At 39.3% G+C, this 14,152-nt stretch overlaps 1 protein-coding gene across 8 annotated transcripts in view; it reads right to left on the bottom strand.

Annotated features, from left to right (window-relative positions):
- Positions 1 to 14,152, bottom strand: part of gphnb (gephyrin b) — a 125,540-nt gene that overhangs the window by 67,490 nt on the left and 43,898 nt on the right. For all 8 annotated transcript variants that reach the window (XM_053489463.1, XM_053489462.1, XM_053489461.1 and 5 more), the window contains exon 2: positions 6,531 to 6,609. In XM_053489463.1, coding sequence (XP_053345438.1) covers positions 6,531 to 6,609 — 79 coding nt within the window. The remainder of the gene's footprint in view (positions 1 to 6,530; positions 6,610 to 14,152) is intronic.

Here is a 14,152-nt window from a genome sequence, read left to right on the forward strand (position 1 = left end):
AGAAAGAAGGGCTGAGACGGTGAGAGCGAGAGAGACAGGGAGGTGAGAAGATGAGGCAGATAGGGAAAGAGGTGTGAAAGCGAGGGAGAGATGAGTGGCCCTCTTGCTTTCTCTCTCTCTCTTTCTCTCTCTCTCTGGGTCATGTACACAGCTGTGGTGCAGATGTGGATTCCTCCTGCTTTGGCTCTATAACAGCCCATCTGCTGCTGTACCACTTATTAATAATGCAAAGTGTGTGTGTGTGTGTGTGTGTGTGTGTGTGTGTGTGTGTGTGTGTGTTGGAGTTTTCAGCATGACTTACACACATAGGAGGACAGAGCCACACCTCCCTCTGTCCTTCCTCTTTTCCTCTCTCTCTCTCTCTCTCTCTCTCTTTCCCCCTCCTTCTCCTCTGTCCTTCTTCTTTTATCTCTTGCCCTTCTCTCCATCCATCCTCTCTTTCTCTGACCATATTTTCCTCTTTACATCTGTATTATCTTAACGCTCTACACACACTCTACTTTGGAATTTCCTTTAGGATCAATAAGGTATCTATCTATCTATCTATCTATCTATCTATCTATCTATCTATTGCTCTTTTTTTTCCATTTTTCTAATCTCTCTCTCTTTCTTTCTTTCTTTCTCTCTCTCACTCTGATATAGATTCATATCTGTCACTTGAGACCCCCCCAAACCCCAACCCCCGAGTCTGAACTGATGCTTCCGCCTGATTAATGCATTCTTCTAAACAACCTTCTGAAGCCCCTGGAAGGTCAGTAAAAGTGGGTGGCATCGCTAAAAAAGTCACTCCATGGAACTGAATCGTCTGAACGCACCACCCACCTATGGCAGCAACTGTCCAGTCGTGATAATTGAAACTGGCAGCTTTGTGCAGTGCTACTCAATTAGTATACTTACTGTCTATTTATGACAGCTAGGTGGTAACCAGTGCTGAGGTCTAGTTGGTAAGAAATACTGCCCTGGTCATGGGAGCCTGAAGCCTACCTCAGGAGACTTAGGGCTTGAGGCGGGGTAAACCCTGGCCATCGCAGGGCACACACATATACTGTACTCACACACTCATTCACACACTATGGGCAACTCTGGGAACACTAATCAGTTAGCCTAACCTGTATGTTTTTGGACTGTGAGAGGAAACCGGAGTAACCGGAGGAAACCCACCAAGCATGGGAGAGAACATGCAAACTCCATGCACATACAGTAGAGGCAGGAATCGAACCCAGACCCTGGAGGTACAAAGCAACAGCCCTAACCACTAAGCTTCCATGCCGCCCAACATCTAAACTTTTTGTTTTTTTTAAATAAATCAGCTTTTCCAGTAACAAAACCACTTTTTCACCAAACCCTTGTTCTCTATTCTCATAATGAGTTTACTGTTGTTTTTGAATTAAAGAAACTGTTATGTGCAAACTGTTGCATCCATCAGGAACTGAATTCCTTATTTCTCATTAGTGTAAATTGAACATGTGTGTGTGCGCCTCAGGTATCTCGAGAATAACAGGATTTCGCTACATCTAAGGAAGATGCATTATCTTAGTAATGAAAACAGCACTATTGATCATCCATGGCTGTATTTATCAAGGGTTATGATTCATACGGCAATAGAGACACATTTTTCTGTAATCTATGCAACTTGAAAATGAAAAGAACGTTGAATTTTCAGTTCTTGATTATTGAGCTGGTGGAGTTAGAGCAAACTTGTTGTGTATTTGCTCTCAAATGAATGGGATGAAGCAGTGAAATACCAAATTAGCTTAATGTTTCGACAGAGCGTAGCAGATGACCGCTGACCTCAGGTGTTTAGTCAGTTAGTACCAGCCAAAATATTGCATCAAAAACCCTTCTAACATAGCTATTTACAAGGGGTGTTCAAGTCAAACAGTGATTTTGTTTTATTTGTACAGAATAAAAGAACACAGTTATGAGAGTAAAAACTCCCTCTCTTTCTTTATATCATCCACTGCTACACTAATGCACTTCCCAGTGTTTCACTAGCGCTTGGATACCATCAAGCTGACTGCTTCACACGGAAATCGCCGGCCTCCCAGGAACTCCTCTAATGGACATAAGGAAATGGCTTGGAGCCGAGGTCTGGACTGTAAGTGGGCAATAACTCCCAGCCAAGTTCCTGTAACGTGCAAGTGGTGTGGTGAATAATTGTGTGTTCAGTTCCCACAGATAGACAGCAAGTTGGTGACAAGTTAACCATTTATTTTAAAAGATCCGGCATTTCAACTAGTGAATGTTTACAAGAACGACTGCACTGGGGTCAAATCCACCTCCGATAGAATCATCATTCATGGACGTATCGCTTTCTTTAAAACATTTATAGCATTTAGATGTTTATAGAGTCTCATCACCGTATTGTGTTTGAAAAATTGTGTCTTTTGTAAATTAAAAAAAGAATTTACGCCCTAATTCAGGGGGTATCTGATCACAAGTCCCGGTTTGACTTGAACTCCATTGTAATTTAGTTATAGGGATTATTCTATGGCAGTTAACCAAAATTAATTTTAATAAAAAAAATAAAAATCAAAACTCTAAAACTAAAACTTAAGACATAGAGCTGTTTTACGGTTCAAGGTTCCCACTGATTAAGAGGTAGTAAAGCAAAATCAACTGTCCTATGGAATTTCTATCATGTACAGTATATGTACATCATATATCATGTGTATTTTTATTTTCTGCAATAAAAAAAAATAAAAACTGATGTTTCAGTAAACGTTTGACAATATAGCTGAACCTGCTGGACCGTGAACCTCAAGCATCATCACCCCTCAGATCTGTGTACTCGGACCATTGCAGTTTACCCCGATGCCACCCAGCGTAAAAAAAAATCATCACTACCTTTCTGGATAATGTTACAGTTGTGGAATTCAATAATGAGACAGCATACAGAGCACAGATAGAGCAGCTAGTGGACTGGTGCCAGTTCTTTCTCCTAATGTTGACAAGACAAAGGAGGTGACTGTTGAATGGAGAAATTAATCCTCACTGCTTATCCTTTTGAAGTCCTGTGGAGATGTGACAAAATGAACCTTTATAGAACTGCACGTGTCCGAGGACTTTTACAATCTCGTGTCTCACTTTCTGCACAGACTGAAGGGAGCTAGAGCCCCTCTCCCCATTCTAGTCTCAATCTACAGAGGAGTCATTGAGAGTGTATAGACTAGCCGGATCACTGTCTGGGACTGGAGCTGTAGGGTATCAGATTGCCAGACACTGCGGCGTATAGTGAAGTCAGCAGACAACATTATAGTGGTGTCTCTGCCTCAAAAACCGAACATGTATTGCGAGTGCGATAAGCCACTGAGTTTAGAGGCTCCCACTCCTGGAACCAAAGTATCTAGGACAGCTTTCATAGCAAAATACCTGCCATTTCGATCCACACTACTGCACCTCGCTCCTGGCAGGTCTGCCTCAGAACGCCATCCGATCCCTACTAACTAATCCAAAAACGATTTTTTTTTTATTGCCATGTTCTCTTACACCATCCCATTATGACCCTCCTTCACTGGAGGGCCGTACGTTCCTGCATCAGATTTAAAGAGACCATGCTTGCCTACTAAGGCAAACAACTGACCATATCGCACCTATCTCAGATAACTTATCACACACTTCTCCGCACCACACACCCTATGAGGCTCTAGCACCGCTGAATCGGACCCAACATCTCTGGGTACGAGAATGGCATGAGTCAAGGCTCGTCCCTGTTCTAGTGCACAGGGGGTGGAATAAAATGAACTTCCACTGTCTGCCTGAGCAGCTGAGTCACACAGACTGTCGTCAAAACCGAAAACTAATGACCTACCTTTAGAGCAAGCAATTAAATCAGCACTTTTTATTTAAATTAAATTAATTATTAAATTTAAATTAGCACTGCTATTTATTGAAAAAATATGTATATGGTCTTTGTTTTTTTTTTTTTTTTTTAAATTGTATACGCTAGGTGTAATTGAAAACATTGCAGTCCAAACAGCGGTTAGGTATGATTGGCTTTCATATCTGTACCTTTACCAGCGGACTTCCGTACGGTTCCTGAGCTCAAAGCGTGTGTTCTCACTGATTAAAATGAACCAGACTTTGGGCGCCAAATGTCCCCCGAAAAGATCCTAATAATTTGAAAACGCCCTTAAATGCAATAGAATTCATCAACAGCTTCTCTATGTGACGAATCCTGTCTTGCCAACATGAGAAACTGAAATCTAAAATAAAAAAAAAACACCAATGGATACAGACTGTTGGGCCGCCTTGTACTGTATACTGTGCGCTCACTGTTTACTTGAGTTCTTTTGCACCACATTTATTTATTGACTTGTATTTTCTTCTCCATTTGCACTGTGACTTTTACTTCTCCAGTGATTATCTTGTACTGCACTGTCATCACTTTCTATAACATATTGCACCAAGGCCTTGGAGAATGCCATTTCATTTCATACCACAGCGAGGTTAAATGCTCGAATCGATTGGTTGGAAGGTGTGCATTATTTTCCTATGACATCACGGGTAAATCCGGTTGTAACAGCTCACACACAGGGACTTGTATGACAGACGCTCCACATAATCTCAGACTAATAAGAAACATTAAAAACTGTGTCCTTGAATGGATTAAAACCCATAATAAGTAAGTGATTAAATGTATTGGTGGTAAATGCTTAGTAACGATCATGATACTTAGTGAAGTTTTCAGAACAGATTTATCTTTAGGTTTCTTGGTAAAATGACAAGCTGCATTACGAGAAAGAGAGAGAGAGAGAGAGAGAGAGAGAGAGAGCAATCATTATCCAATTAAGCAACATATATCGAAAGAGAGAAGACAGAAAGAACGAAGATGGTAATGGAGTGAATGATTATTGCAGCTATGACATAAGTAAGAACATGATCTAACTTGTCTTTCACGATACTAAATAAATCTAACTAGAAATCGTAAAAATGCACCACTGCGGTCCGCGTTATTCTCATATAACAGGATGCTCTGGAATGCGTTATTCCTTGCTTATTACAGGTTTTTTTAAATAACATAATAATTTAGTCTAAAAATATAATTATACAGTGGTACCTACCTACAAACGACCCGCCTTGCAAATTTTTATTTTAAGAACAAAAATTTTAGCATATCAAAAGTAATACCTCAAAAAAAATTCATTTTCGGCCGAGTTGGTCACGTGTACTTTTGGTCGCGCGTACGTCCGGGAGCCGATCAAAACTTCTTTCGCCAGTGGGAGGCCAAGCAAAACTTTTTGTTAGTTTCTTTTTTGCATTTTTTGCAAGATTTAGTTGAACCATAGCGACATGGGTCCCAGGAAACATGAAGAAAACAGAGCTGCTTTCAGTTTTGTTTTTAAAGCAGCAGGTGCCAAGAGGAATCATAAATTAAGGTTAAGTGAGGTTTAATATTTATTTATTTTTTATGATACTTATGTTTATATGCAAAAATATGATTATAGTGTTTGAAATTGGTAACATTGGTAATATTTTTTGGGTGGCTGGAACGGATTATCTGCATTTACATTATTTCCTAGGGGAAAATGTGTTTTGCAATACGGAATTTCGGAACGGATTAAATTCGTAGTGTAAAATTGAGATACCACTGTATCTTGGTATTAATCGAACTTTAATGTTGATTAATATATTCAATATGAAATTCTTTGCACAATACCGAAATAGAACAATATGATCAAATCCCCAAATTGTTCTCCTTCCTAATTGATTTCTAGACATCTGTTTATCATCACTTTACATGAGATAATCATTTCTGCATAAATCTTCCACGAGTACGACATTTATCTCATTTTAATACAATATTTGACCTTTATTACAAGCACTTACTGTATGTAGAGTTTACAGCTGTACTAATTGATCATTACACATGAGCATAATTTAAATGTTGGCTGTACTGTACCTACACTGGGGACAGTTCAACACCGGACATATTTTAAGATTAAATCAATAGACTACATCAATTTCAATTGTCTGTGACTCAATTTGAGGTTCCTGATCCTTTAGGTTTTGCTAAGTTTTTTTTTTTTAATGCATGTTTATTAACTTAACCTCTAGAATTTAGAGCCTTAAACCTTTCCACAACAGTAGCTTGTATTTCCTGCTGAAGCGGTTTAAGTTTAGGAAAAGTCTGAATGTACAGTATGGACGTTGTGTAGACAGAGCTATCTCATGATGTTAAAAAGAAGTGTAATATGTGAGACTAAATAAGAAACACTCAGCAATGTAGTGAATTGTGGCAAAGCACACCATATAAAAAAAAAATCTAGTGTATAAAAACAACTAATTAAAATACAATGTTACATACAAAAATGCTGGTTTAGATGTTAGTAAAAAAAATCATGTGTGATACTATACAGTCTATAAGTTAAATATTGTATTTTAAATGCACCAAATACATGACGATCTTAAAATTGTTATTAAACAGTGAAATGTGTATTTGATGTATTTGGTGTATTTATGCAGCTTTATAGAAAAAGGTATCATCTGTGTGTGTGTGTGTGTGTGTGTGTGTTTGTGTGCGCACTCACAGGGAGGGGTCATGCACAAGGTCTTTGAGGTTGATTCCACTGCGATCCTCAGCAAGGTTACGAAAACAGCTGTCGCTCACTATAAGACAAAAGAAACATAATGCATTAAAATGTTGCTGCTATAGAAACGCAAAACCAGATAGCGGTGGGATTTTAATCGAGTCGTGCGCTGTGCTATGTGCTAAGCATAAAAACGATGCTCTATCTCTCTCTCTCTCTTTCTTTTTATACATACCGTACATATATACAGTACATACTGTACGGCCTGGCCAAAATGAAGTCATTTTCATTGAGTGGCTTTTACAACACACAATGTGTGAAAAAGATTCCTCATGCTTTCCCAGAAACACTCTTACACAATTCCAAAAATATACCTGTTCCATTAGAGAATACAAACTCCATAGATGTGATAACCTGGTCATTCAGTACGTACATTCAGCTCATCAGCTGACTTCACTTTATTTGCCACATAACCCTGCCGAGTCTGGACCTGACCAACTGAATCATAAGACTCGATCCACAGGCTTGTACACTGGGCGCTTTGCATGATGGGTACATCACTTCACGCGCGCCCTTCCCTGACGCACCCAACGCTCTGGAACAGGGTCAATCTGAACACACCTTACATTGTGTGTGTATTGAAATTCTATTGAACTTTACCAACTGTTTAAGTGTTCTCCATTCATTATTTTTTTAAACCATATTTTGTTGACAGTTCGGCTCTGTCCTTCCAGGATTTGATAATGTGTTGAAGGGTTCTTAATCTTAATCCGGTTCCAGCAATCTTAAATCTCAGCCTAAAAAACATGTTAAACATTGATGATCCACATAGTCTCTCTCTCCCTCTCACTCTCTCTCTCTTACACACGCACACACACACACACACACAGTTCAACAACCAATGGCAGCTGAGCAGGTGTAGACATCATGAGTCACACTTACGCACACTTTCAAAATCGAGGAAGCTAAAGAAAGAGACTGAGAGACACACGGAAACAAAGTGTTGGAGAAAGAGCGAGACGGACTGAGAGACAGAGAGAGAGAGAGAGAGAGAGAGAGAGAGTGTACTGCATGCTGAGCAGGTAGAATGAAACGTTTTATAGCAGAAATACAGAAATATATATTTATGAGCTAACACACCAGGGTGTTTTAAGACATGCAGATTAGACTAACTGCGTTTCCCAGATTACGTTTGAATGAACATGTGTGTGTGTGTGTGTGTGTGTGTGTGTGTGTGTGTGTGTGTGTGTGTGTGTGTGCGTGTGCTCGGCGATGGATTGGTACCCTGCCTCGTGGCCCCTAGGATAGGCTCCAGGCCTCCCGCAACCCTGTATACAGGATTAAGTGAGTTCACATTGCTTTTGTCTCTCCCAACAATGCTTTACTGGAAGACCCTGAACACTCACATTACCAAAGACAACCCATGAATGGCCTAATGCTAGTTTTTTTTTTTTTTTAGTTTGTTTCTTGCCTCGTCAATAGAAGGACACATAAACCAATTGACATTAAACCTGCACATACTCGTATATGAATATAAAGCAATGGAAAATTCTCACTCTTCATACCTGCCTGTTTAAACTCTGACCTGTAACACACAGCTGATGTGACACAAGTAGTGATCCGTTTGTGCACTTCATACAGAGACAGCTACTATGACCTGTTGAGAGATCGTGAGATTTATTAATGTGTTTATTTTAACGCACCAGGATCATCATTCGGCCGTTCTCTTGTTGTCACAAATTATTGGGATCGTTTGTATTACACTTCATCAGTATCCCATAGCGTATCCGTATTTGAGTGCCTGTTCCTCTGCATGGCCCTGGGTAACATTGTTCCTGTTGGACAGAATACAAAGGCGTGGCCCCAGAGTTCTTTACGTTGCCCCCTTTTAAAAGATTTCGAACCACTGATTATTATCTGAACATTGAACATGCTTTATTAATTATACTGCTGAGATGATTAATATATCGCTTCTAAGCCCTGGATGCATACATGCATATAAAGATATGACTATAATGCTGGGTTAAAGTGTGTGTGTATGTGTGTGTGTGTGTGTGTGTGTGTGAGATGACAGAAGCAGAGAGTTGCCCTAGTGTCGAAACACTGCATGCTGCATTAAAGGAACTGCGGTACCGCTCGCCTCCTCTCTGTTAACTCCCTCAGCTAAAAATAACCCACACACACTCGTCTTTAAAGAAGGCAGGAACCACCATTAACCCAATCACCGGGCACCCCACAGAACTGTGTATGTGTGCGTGTGTGCGCGCGCATTTATGTGTATGGAAGGAATGTGTGTGTGTGTGTGTGTGTGTGTGTGTGTGTGTGTGTGTGTGTGTGTGAGACAGTGCGCGTGTGTATGCGAGGGGAATTCCTAACAATGCTCCTCTCAACGGCAGTAGTAATTGTTGAGAGCTTGGGAGTGCTGCAGTAGAGAGAGAGAGAGAGAGAGAGAGAGTGGCAGAAACATTCTTCAAAGGAATATTAATGTCGTCCTGTGCAGAAGCACTGCACACAACACAAAATGGTGAACAGGAGAGGAAGAGAAAAAAAGCCAAGATGAACTGACCAAACATTCTTTATAAACACGTTGTTTAATCATCTAGAACTGTAATAGCCAAACATTGTCTATAAGGCTCAAACACTCCACACACTTTCCAAACACTGTCTCTAATGTCCTGTATAATAAAAAAAATGGTAAACAATCTCTTTAACAAAAGCATACACTCTATATGATGTCTAAACACAGTCTATATTTATAAAACACTGTGTTCTAACATCCAAACACTCTATATACCCACCAAACACTGTTTCTGTTATCAAAACACTTTCTATATTTTCATGAAGCACCATGTTTTCTAAACATTCTCTATACCCACCAAACACTCTCTGTAACCGCCAAACACTGTTTCCAATGTCTAAACACTCTCTATAACCATCAAACACTGTCTCCAATGTCTAAACACTCTCTGTAACTGCCAAACACTGTCTCCAATGTCTAAACATCCTCTTTAACCACCAAACACTGTCTCCAATGTCTAAACATTCTCTATACCCACCAAACACTGTCTAAAATTCCTAAACACTCTTTTTATACCCACCAAACACTGTCTAAAATGCCTAAACACTCTTTTTATACCCACCAAACACTGTCTAAAATGCCTAAACACTCTTTTTATACCCACCAAACACTGTCTAAAATTCCTAAACACTCTTTTTATACCCACCAAACACTGTCTCTAATATCTACACACTCTCTATAGCCACCAAACTTTGTCTCTAATTTCTAAACACTCGCTATAACCATCAAACACTGTCTCCAATGTCTACACACTCTCTATAACCATCAAACACTGTCTCCAATGTCAAAACACTCTCTTTAACCATCAAACACTGTCTCCAATGTCTAAACATTCTCTATACCCACCAAACAGTCTAAAACTCCTAAACACTCTTTTTATACCCACCAAACACTGTCTAAAATGCCTAAACACTCTTTTTATACCCACCAAACACTGTCTAAAATTCCTAAACACTCTTTTTATACCCACCAAACACTGTCCAAAATTCCTAAACACTCTTTTTATACCCACCAAACACTGTCTAAAATTCCTAAACACTCTTTTTATACCCACCAAACACTGTCTAAAATGCCTAAACACTCTTTTAATACCCACCAAACACTGTCTCTAATATCTACACACTCTCTATAGCCACCAAACTTTGTCTCTGATTTCTAAATACTCGCTATAACCATCAAACACTGTCTCCAATGTCTACACACTCTCTATAACCATCAAACACTATCTCCAATGTCTACACACTCTCTATAAAATTCATCGCTGATGGCTAAACAATTTTTATATTTCCACGAAGCACTGTTCATATATCAACACTCTCTAAAAACACCATATACTCTCTAAAGTCTAAATACTCTCTATAACAATCAAACAATGTCTCTACAGCCTAAACACACTTTATAACCATCAAAACTCTCTCTAATATCTAACCACTCTGTATAATCTTTGAACACTGTCTGTTATTTCCAAACACTCACGTTACACTGTATAATTTATAAATAAACTTCACAATTGCCAAACACTTTGTAATGCCTAGACATTCTCTTTATTCACCAAATATTGTCTTTAAGATCAAACCACCAATGTAATCACCAAACACAGCACGTAATCTCCAAACACTGTCTGTAATGTCTAAACACAGTCTATATTTATAAACACTGTCTCAAATATCAAAGCACTCTCTATAACCATCAAACACGGCCTCTAATGTCTAACCCTTTCTGTAATTTCTTAACAAACTTAAAAACCACAACACACTGTATGTACACAATTTATAAACAATCTACTTAATTATCACAAAATACAGTGTTGATGATCCACAGTAAGCACCCTTTATAATCAAACATAATGTTTAAACACTCTTCGTAATGACAAAACACTATCTGTAATGTCCATTTATAATCGCCACCCATCATCTATAATGTATAAACACTCCTCAAATTGCCAAACAGTGTCATAAGTCTAAACATTTTATGATTTCCAAACACTTTCTATAATGCATAAACAATTTGTATAAACACTGTCTCTAATATCAAAATGCACCACATAATCACCAAATACTGTATGTAATATATATACAGTATATATATATAGTGAAAAAATCCGGAAATCACATTGTATGGTTTTTTTTAACAATTTATTTGTGAATTACTGTGTCAAATAAGTATTTGATCACTTTCTTATCAGCTGGATTTCTGACCCTCAAAGACCAGTTATTTTTCTTTTAAATAGTCCATATGCTTCTTACGGAGCCACTCCTTGGTTTTTCTGGCTGTGTGCTTTAAATCATTGTCATGTTGAAAGACCCAGCCATGACCCATCTTTAATGCTCTTTAATGCCCAATATGTCACAATACATGGCCCCGTTCATCCCCTCCTTAATACAGTGCAGTCGTCCTGTCCCCTGTGCAGAAAAACACCCCCAGAGCATGATGCTTCCAGCCCCATGCTTCACTGTAGGTATGGTATTATTGGGATGATACTCATTATTCTTCTTCCTCCAAACACAGCGAATGGAGTTAAGACCAAAAAGTTCTACTTTGGTCTTATCTGACCACAGGACTTTCTCCCATGACTCCTCTGGATCATCCAGATGGTCCCTGGCAAACTTCAGACGGGCCTGGACATGGGCTGACTTAAGCAGGGGAACCTTCTGTGTGATGCAAGATTTTAAACCATGGGGTCTTAGTGTATTACTGATAGTAGCCTTGGAAACGATGGTCCCAGCTCTCTTCACAGCATTGACCAGCTCCTCCCGTGTAGTTCTGGGCTGATTCTTCACCATTCTTAGCATCATTGATACCCCATGTATCCACTTGATTGTGGGGTGCACAGGTGTCTTTATGACAGCTAACAACCTCAAACAGGTGCTACTAATTTAGAATCATGAGCAGAATAATAATAAAAGCAAAATAACAGGTCTTTGAGGGTCAGAAATCTGGCTGATAAGCAAGTGATCCAATACTTTTTGGATTTATTTTAAACCACAGTCTTAAATGTCTAACACTGTATAATCCCCAAAGACTTTATTTAGTGTCTAAACATGCTTAAAAACTTCCAAACACTGTCTTTAATGTTTAAACACTCTCTTATCGCCAAACACTGTCTTCAACATCTGAACACTTTCGTGGAGTGCCCACCAGACAAGTTCATATAATTGAGATAAATGAGGTACTTTCCCATGCAGATAACACCGTTTCCGAGCCATAGCTTGTAAAGAAACTTGACCAGTACAGATTCAAGAATTCAACACTGGTGTGGTATAATACACTAAACAGACCAATGAGTTATGGTAATAGATGTCATGTGTTTTTAGTGGTGTTGTTGTTGTTTTTTTTTCAAAAACGCACAAATTTGAAATGAGGTCCTATTGTGAGGCGAAATAATATTTCGACGATAGTGTTAATCAGATAAATGAAAGGTTTATCTGAAGGAGAATAAACACTGCATGTTGGCATTGCTGCAGTTCACACTGGGCAGCGTAGCAGACATGCAGGTCTCGTCCAAGACGCATTCAGAGTGAGCACTTCGCTAAGTGCCTTCCTGCTGCTTCTCCATCTGCACAGTAACAAGGACAAGATGGAGGATCCTGACCTTAGACACGACCCAGACTCTCCAGACATGTCCTCACACACACACACACTTACTGACACATAACATATTAAATAGCTGGCTGCTTAAAATACCAGCTCCTTTTAATATACAGGCTGGTTAAGCTCATGAGTGTCAGACTGCAGTTAGAGTGTGTTGCTCAATTAAAAATTTTTTTTTTTTTTAAATCCCCAATTTAGTCAAGGCCAGATTGCCCAGTCACTCGGCAGCTACAGTACCATCAAGGTAGGGTAAAGGCTATCAAATGCTTTCTCCAGGGTATATACAGTACAAGTCAGACCAGGATTTTATATAAAATAACAGAACGCAGTCATGAAAGTAAAAAATACCTTTATTTTTTATGTGATCCTGTGCTACACTAATGCACTTATCCCAGTGTTTTTACCAGTGCTTGGATACCAATAAGATAAAAGGTTTTCTCAGTACGCTGGATCAGACTGCCTGCTTCATGGCTGGAACTCTGGCCTCCCAGGAACTCCCAAACATTAAAAGTGAGGTCAGGACTGTCACGGAGGATATGGCAATGACTCCTAGCCGACTTCTTGTAATGTGCAAAAGGGCTGTTTCTAAGGATCAGGTGTTCCACTTGCTAAATGTTCACAGAAATGACTGCAGTGGCTCTGAGCCAACGTAGGTTCTCAGACGTACGGCCTTCTTTAAAATGTCTGCACCATTCAACCATTCAAATGCTTTACCGCAGCTAAGAGTCTCATCACCATACTGTGCCTTAAAGTCTTCTGTAAAGATCAATCTTTTTCCCGGTTTGACTTGAACGCCCCTCGTATTAATCCAGTCTTTGTAAAATGTTATTGTTTGCATCTGAGGAAAGAGCTATCTGCTCAATTAAAATTACAGACGTCCATGATCAGCAGGACAGAGTACGTGTCCCCTCTCTTTCTGAAGCCATGGACAGTTTTGCGCCATTCGAGAGTCTGTGCGTTGCTCCACTTTAACACACCTGACTCAGCCCATGCAGGGTGTGTTAATGAGTACATGAGTTGAATCAGATTTACAAAGCGGGAAATGCTTTAATCTGTGGATTTCTATGGTCCTCATCATCATCATCATCATCATCATCATTACTACAGCAATCATCATAACCATCATCATCTAGACAATAGCAAGCACTGGGTACAGCCTGTATGTGTGTCAGCCAGACATTCGATAGCTTCATTTTCTATCAGGAATTTCTATAGAAAATGAATCTATCATTGATTGGCTGCAGTTCGCCAGACAAACTGAGTGTTAAAAAGATCAGTTAAAGCTGGTGAGTCCATGGTGATCTCAAACCACAGGCATAAAATTTAGAGAGTTTAAATGTATATTCTGGAAAATGATTACTAGAAGACTGGAGTTTGCAGTTTATTTGCAGTTAAAACAGCAATTGAATGTGATAAGCATATATGAGTATAATAGTTAGGTTCCCACAAAATT

The sequence above is a fragment of the Clarias gariepinus genome, chromosome 27 (genome assembly GCF_024256425.1).
Source record: "Clarias gariepinus isolate MV-2021 ecotype Netherlands chromosome 27, CGAR_prim_01v2, whole genome shotgun sequence".
NCBI lineage: Eukaryota > Metazoa > Chordata > Actinopteri > Siluriformes > Clariidae > Clarias > Clarias gariepinus.